At 38.6% G+C, this 7555-nt stretch overlaps 1 protein-coding gene across 1 annotated transcript in view; it reads right to left on the bottom strand.

Moving 5' to 3' along the window:
• Positions 1-7555, bottom strand: part of RXFP2 (relaxin family peptide receptor 2) — a 31787-nt gene that overhangs the window by 4621 nt on the left and 19611 nt on the right. Inside the window, 2 exon segments of the mRNA XM_075061893.1 lie at positions 587-605; positions 608-657. Of these exon segments, the coding sequence (XP_074917994.1) occupies positions 587-605; positions 608-657 (69 nt within the window).

The following is a 7555-nucleotide window of genomic DNA, read 5'->3' on the forward strand; positions in this document are numbered from 1 at the left end:
TCGCGGACACGGCAGGTAAACAAACCGGCTCGGCCCACCAAGGACTTTCCCTAATTAAGTGGCGTCCAAGTTTGGAAAACACTGCAATAGTATTACAAGCTATGACATGTTATGAAGCTACGGAGATATGACAGGAGAGGAAAATAGTCAAGTGAAACTGTCTGCATAAACATATACAGCTCTTCCCCCAGACAAAATATACGTACTCTTTGCATACAGTAAATTTTTGGGTAACTCTACCTCTCTTACGATGCTAAGCACTTGAAGAGCTATTCTGCTTCCCAGAAGTATGTGTAACTCCACGTAATCAGGCAGAAATCCCACCCCCCCATGTCATAAAAGAGGTTACTGTGTGGGGAACAGAGGGTAATGCCCTATGGAAATATGAATTACATGGAGAAATGTATTTTTCTTTATTTTATGTGTATAAAATGATATACTTAATATTTTTTGCAGAAACAGAACTCCATTGTGACAAATATTTTAGTATTTAATAATATGGAAAGACTGAATTATCAGAGCTACTTTGTACATTTGTATATGTTAAAGAAATGTCACCATGATGTCTGCTATTTTCCATACACACATGTAGGAAAGGTTCCTCAGGGTTGAAACATTCTTGAATTTATATTTGGAATCTCTATAGTTTCCAGATCTCTGGAAAAGAAGTAAATTTTGTTATCTATAAACAAACTTTAAAATAGTTTTATTTTAGTTATCACGTCCTGAATTACACGACCAAGTGTATTTCCCAAATCACAGGGTAATAAGTAGCCTGTGCACAATGCACTGTATACTGTTTCAACAAGACTACTCTTGGTATTTTTTTCATCACAGTGAGCTTGTTTATGGAAGAGTATAGAATCATAAAAATGGATAGTACTGAAGCTACCTGGATGTCATCAAGTCCAGGCTCCTGTGCTAAATTGTCTAGTAAACCTAGACCATCCCTAACAAGTGTTTGTCCAACCTGTTCTTAAAAACCTCCAATTAAGAGGATTCTACAACCTCCCTTGGAAGCCTATTCCAGAGCTTAACTACCCTTATAGTTAAAAAGATTTTCCTAATATCTTACCTAAATCTCTCTTGCTGCATATTAAGCCTATTACTTCTTGTCCCACCTTCAGTGGACATGGAGGACAATTGATCATAGCCTCTCTAATAAAATAAAACACTTAAATTTGAAGACTATTATCAAGTCTCCTCTCAGTCTTCTTTTCTCAAGACTAGACATGCCCAGTGTTTTTCACCTTTCCTCAAAGGATAGGTTTTTTAAATCTTTTATCATTTTCTTTACTTTCCTCTGGGTTCTCTGCAATTTGCCCACATCTTTCCTAAATATAGCACCCAGAACTGGACACAGTACTCTAGCTCAGGCCTCACCTATGCCAAGTAGAGCAGGACAATTACTTCCCATGTCTGACACACGACTTTCTTGTTAACACACCTCAGAATGATATTAGCTATTTTCACAACTCATCGCATTGTTGATTTACATTCAAGTTGTTATCCAATATAACTCCCAGATCCTTTTCAGCAGTGCTACCACCTAGCCTGTTATTTCCCATTTTGCAGTTGTACATTTGACTTTTCCTTCCTAAGTGTAGTACTTCGCTCTTGTCTTTATTGAATTTCATCTTGTTGATTTCAGACCAATTCTCCAATTTGTCAAGGTCATTTTGAATTCTAATCCTGACCTTCAAAGTGCTTGCCACCCCTCCCAGCTTGGGGTCATCCACAAATTTTGTAATCATACTCTGCACTCCATTATCCAAGCCATTAAAGAAAATATAGTACTGGATACAGGGCTGATCCCTGCAAAGCCACAGTAGATACACCCTCCTAGTCTGATAGCAAACAATTATTAAGTATGCTTTGAATATGATCTTTCAACCAGTTGTGCACACACCTCATAGTAGTTTAATCTAGACCACATTTCCCAGAGTTTGCTTATGAGAATGTCATGGGGGACTGTGTCAAAAGCCTTTACTAAAAATCAAGATATATCATGTCTACTGCTTCTTCCCCCCATCCACTGAGCCAGTAACCCTACCAAAGAAGGAAATTAGGTTGGTTTGGCAGGATTTGTTCTCAACAAATTCCATGCTGGCTATTCCTTATAACCCTATTATCCACTAGATGCTTACATATCTATTGTTTAATAATTTGTTCCAATATTTTTCCAAGTATTGAAGTTAGGCTAACTGGTCTATCATATTCCAGGTCCTTTTTGTTCCCCTTTTTAAAGACAGGCACTATGTTTGCCTTTCTCCAGTCCCAGAGGATTTCACCCATCCTCCAGGCGTTCTCAAAGATAATTGCTAACAGTTCCGAGATTTTTTCAGCTAGTTCCTTAAGTATCTTCAGATGAATTTCATCAGTCCCTGCTGACTTGAATACATCTAACTTATCTAAATATTCTTTAACCTGTTCTTTTCCTATTTTGGCTTGCTTTCTTTTCCTCTTGTTAAGTGCGTTCAGTAGCTGGTCTCCCTTAACCTTTTTAGTGAAAACTGAAGCAAAATAGCCATTAAACACCTCAGCCTTCTTGATGTCATCTGTTAAGGGGTCACCTTTCCCACTAAGTAAAGGAAAGTGTAGTTCTTCTGTTTTTCTCTTGCTCCTAACGTATTTAAAGAGCCTCTTCTGATTGCCTTTTATGTCCCTTGTTAGGCGTAACTCATTTGGCACCTTAGCCTTTTTGATTTTCTCCTTACAAGCTTGTATGTTTCTTTTATACTCCTCCTTAGCAATTTGTCCACGTTTTCATATTTTATAGGATTCCTTTTTGATTTTCAGGTCATTAACGAAAGCGCTTGATGGTGCCATATTGGCCTATTTACTATTTCCATATGTCATATATAATATATGTTTTGTCTCCACTAAACTGGGATTCACTAATTTGAGTGTCCAATGATATGAGATCTCAGTCTCAAAGAACTATGATTTCCTGGCTGATTATTAGGGTTATTATGCTCTGAAATCCTTAAAGAATACACCACGTTTATAAACAAATGAAGGGAGTCCAATAGAATATTGTAAATATGCCAGATATCCAATTCTTTATTGCACTACTTTCAGCAAATTATAACAGAAAATATTTTAAGGATACCAAAAATGTAAAAAAAGCAAAACAAACAAAAAACAAAAGACAAAAGACAACCTCCCCTCGCTGTCCCTAAAATATACAAAAGTCTTTGAGTCCAAATAGTCTCAAATGATTTAAAAAATGTAGTTTCTGCCTTGTTTTGGAAACTACTGTTTAAAAGACTGTACACTCACAAAGAGTGTATAGTTCAAATAACTATAGACGTAAAGCTTGTTAGATCAGTCAAAACTTAGTGTATTGATTGGATTTTAAATAAATGCCCCAGTTCAGTGATTTCTATATTCATCACCATGTTCAGGTTCCCTGCTGATATCTTAAAGGAATCCATTTTTGAAAGACACGTTATAGTTAACAATAGCATATAGCAGTGTGACAGATTTATAAAAAGAACAGGAGCTGAGGCCACTGGATCATTAGGGGAGGAGATGAAGGAGCACACCAAGTGACTAAATTGTAAAGCTTTATTAATAAAATAACAGCGGTGAGTGCAGGGTGCTCCCCATGTCACTCAGAGGAAGGAAGAAAGCATTAGTGCCCATGCCCTAATCCACTTTCATACTCACATACGCACAATCCAAGGCTGGCCAAGCCTGGGTATAACGTAAGAAGAAGAGGGAGAAGGGTAGACAGGAGTTCTGTCCTGTGCATAGGCCATCTAAGGTCCACTGTTGATCTCCGACTTGCTTTGGCTCTCAGGAGGGTTTTTAAGTCCTGGGTTCTTTTGGGGGCATTTCATTCAGGGACCTCTGTCCCCCGTGCTCTTTGTCCCAGTCCAAATCAGCTTTCTGCGGCTTCCTCCACTTTCCCAAAACACACCAGCTTTGAGACTTTGTTTTCCCCCTCACTGGCCTTCATTGTCTCACTAGTTTTCACAGCCTCTGCAGTCCTGCTTAGCTTAGTTTTCCTTTCTCACGGCTGATCAGAGTTGGAATCTAGTCTCCCGTCTTTCTTGTCCAGTAGCTGAGAGTCGGTCGTGTGCAGTGGCCTTGGGCTGAAGTCAGCCTCTTATCTTTGGACCTAGCTGGAGCATCGAGTTAACCCATTCCCTTCTCTCTCCCTCCTTGTTTGGCCTCTTGAAACCTGCAAAGGAACCTTTCATTCCACACTCACACCTTTAACCCTTCCTGAAATACCTTGCAATGCCTTCAATAGCATTAGCGACATACTGTGCTGATCTGCCTCCAAGGGGACTCCCTGAGGGAGGAGGCCATTGGGTTGTGACAGCAGTCACATATTCATGCTCTAAGTTTTGTGGATAAATTTTAAGACTAATTTTGTTAATTTATATAGAGAAAAACATGTAATTGGACCTGGTTAACTTGCATCTTTTAGCAACCTCCTCTTAATTGGGATTTAAAAAATTAGGATTAATAAATCAAACTTGTACCTGTGCATGACAATAAGTACCTGATTTATCTGTATGCCTTGATGCCATTGGGAGACGTACATGCACAGATAAACCAGGTATAGATTAACCATAACTACCTGTATTCTATTAACATAAATTTCAGGCCAATTTACAATAAATTATAAATTTAGCTTGTTATAGATTGATGTTTATCATATGAATCTACTTGTCAATGGACAACCAAAAAGGATGCAGAAATTCTGCCATATATTTCATGTTAAGGCAGTATGTGGGTAAAACCAGAGCAGGAGACATACGATTGTCCCCCAAGGAGTTAAATCACGAATTTAATTAGCACTTTTTTTTTAACAAGCATCATCAGTATGTCCTCTGAAATGGTTGCCAAAGCATGAAGGGGCATCTGAATGTTTAGCATATCTGGCATATAAATAGTTTGCAATGCTGACTACAAAAGTGCCATGCAAACACCTGTTCACTTACATGTGACATTGTAAATAAGAAGCGGGCAGTATTATCTCCCATAAAGGCAAACAAACTTGTTTGTCTTAGCAATTGACTGAACAAGAAGCAGGACTGAATGGGCTGGTAGACTCTAAGGTTCACATTGTTTTATTTTTGAGTGCAGTTATGTAACAAAAAAAAATCTACATTTGTAAATTGCACTTTCACGATAAACAGAACACATCACAGTACTTGTATGAGGTGAATTGAAAAATATTATTTATTTTGTTTGTCTTTTTTACAGTGCAAATATTTGTAATAAAAATATAAAGTGAGCACAGTACACTTTGTATTCTATGTTGTAATTGAAATCAATATATTTGAAAATGTAGAAAAAACATCCACAAATATTTATAATAAATTTAAATTGGTATTCTATTATTGTTTACCAGTGCAATTAAAACTGTGATTGAGATTAATTTTTTTAATTGAGTCGGTATGTTTTGAGTTAATTGCTTGAGTCAACTGCAATTTACTTTCAGCATATATACCCATTCATATTTCCAAAGAGTTCCCTGTATTCCTAATGCTGTCCTGCTTCTGCAGTCTCTTCCAGGATTGGAAGATTTATAGGACCAGTTACACTTGCTATATTTGTTCTGTGAATGATCATGAAATGAAGCACTGAAATGTACCTAAAATAATCCAAATAGAAAAACCCTTCTGATTCAGACACCATCCTCACTTTGGGTCGCAGCACAATGCAGGCTTTGAACATCAATGATTTTCATGGTAAGGCAAGATAGGGGAAGGTATCAAAAGATGACGCATAGGAGAGCTACTAAGAACAGTTTGTGGTTAGTACCAACTTCTATCTGAAATGATCAGAGCCTTTTGAAGTAAAGAATTGCCTTTTTTGCTCAGCAAACCATTTTGAACATTCAGACAGGTGTAAGAGGTTTTCCTCTTCTTTAACAAAAACAGAATAGCTAGAAACTCAATCATACAAAATTAATGTTAAACTTTCCATTTCTGCAGATTACTGGAAAAAGCCCAAATAGTACATCAATGTGATGGTAATAATTTTAAAGTTGTACTATATTCTTGTGTTTCACCTGCAAACATGAGGAGTCTGTAATAAGTATTTTTGGCAAGAATGTGACATGTAGAAGGGAATCACAGATTGAGCATTCATTGGTAGACGACCCTAAGTAGAGGAAAACAGACAATCTTTTGAATTCAAACTTTTATAGCATCCCTATTTTATAAAATATGATTGCTATGAATTACCTCTATTGAAATCATAGCAATCTGAAAGAAAGCTTTACAGAGGAATAAATTGCAGCAAACATTTTGGAACATAAGACCTACCATACTGGGTCAGACCATTGGTCCATCTAGCCCAGGATTCTCTCTGATAGGAGCTAGTACTAGAGCTTCAGGGGGAGTATACAGAACAATTTGGAGAGATCGATCTCTGCGTATTCCTCATGGCTTCTGGCAGTCAGAGATTTAAGGTCACCCTGAGTCTGGGGTTAAATCCCTGAACATTTTGACTAATAGCTATTGATGGACCTATCTCTCCAAGAACATATCTAGTTCTTTCTTTAACCCAATTATAGTTTTGGCCATCACAAAATCCAATGGCAATGAGTTCCACAGATTAATTGCACACTGTGAAAAAGTACTTCCTCTTGTTCGCATTAAACCTGCTCCCTATTTATTTAATTGTGTATTGTGGGAAAGGATACAAAAATTTCTCTGTTCATTTTTTCCACACCATTCATGATTTTGTAGACCTTTTATCTCCCCTTAATCATCTCTTTTCTAAACTGAACAGCCCTAATCATTTTAGTCTCTCCTCATATTGAAGCCATTCCATACCCTTAACCAGGGCTGGATTTCCAATTAGGCACAGTAGCACATGCATAGGGGGGCTGGCATTCTAAGGGGGTTGCCAAATATGTGATTTTCTAGCCCAGTTGGACTATTTTTAGCTGACAGTTCCAGGATTTTTTAGCAGTTAAGAGTTGTGGTATTTTGGTCTATTTTGCTGCCCTGCTGCCACTGGCCACACTGTAGGGAGTTCCTGGGAGGGAGCCTCCTGATCTGCCCCATCTCCTGCTGACACACCACACACACCACTTGTCTCAAGTAGTGCCCCCTCCCCTTAGGTGATGTTTGCAGCATGCGCAGAATTCTTGTCAAAGTGAGGTAGAATTTTTTTTCCAGCAGTAAATGTGGTGTGGTTCCACCTTTTGCCCACAAGAGGCCACTGTGGCACCAGAACAGCTTGAGTTGGTTGAGACTGACTGGTCTGATGAGTGCAGATCTGGCCTTACCATGAGGCGAACTGAGGCGGCCACCTGAGGCTCCGAACTGTGGCGGGGAGGGGCACCTCTAGGACAGAGAGTGTAGAAAATTGTGTCTGCTGCGGGTGCATATGTATTTTCTCTGCTCTAGATGCACAGAGATGGTGGAGTGCTGTGTTGGAGGAAAAAGGGCACAAGAGACATAACAGGCAGGCAGGAGAAAAGATGAGAGGGAATAACAGAAAGCAGCAGGAGCTGCAGGGAGAGAGAGTTATGTACCTCTCTAACACCCCCAGGAGCCTGGACTGATTAACACCAGCTTCT

Source organism: Chelonoidis abingdonii, chromosome 1 (assembly GCF_003597395.2).
Source record: "Chelonoidis abingdonii isolate Lonesome George chromosome 1, CheloAbing_2.0, whole genome shotgun sequence".
Lineage (NCBI taxonomy): Eukaryota > Metazoa > Chordata > Testudines > Testudinidae > Chelonoidis > Chelonoidis abingdonii.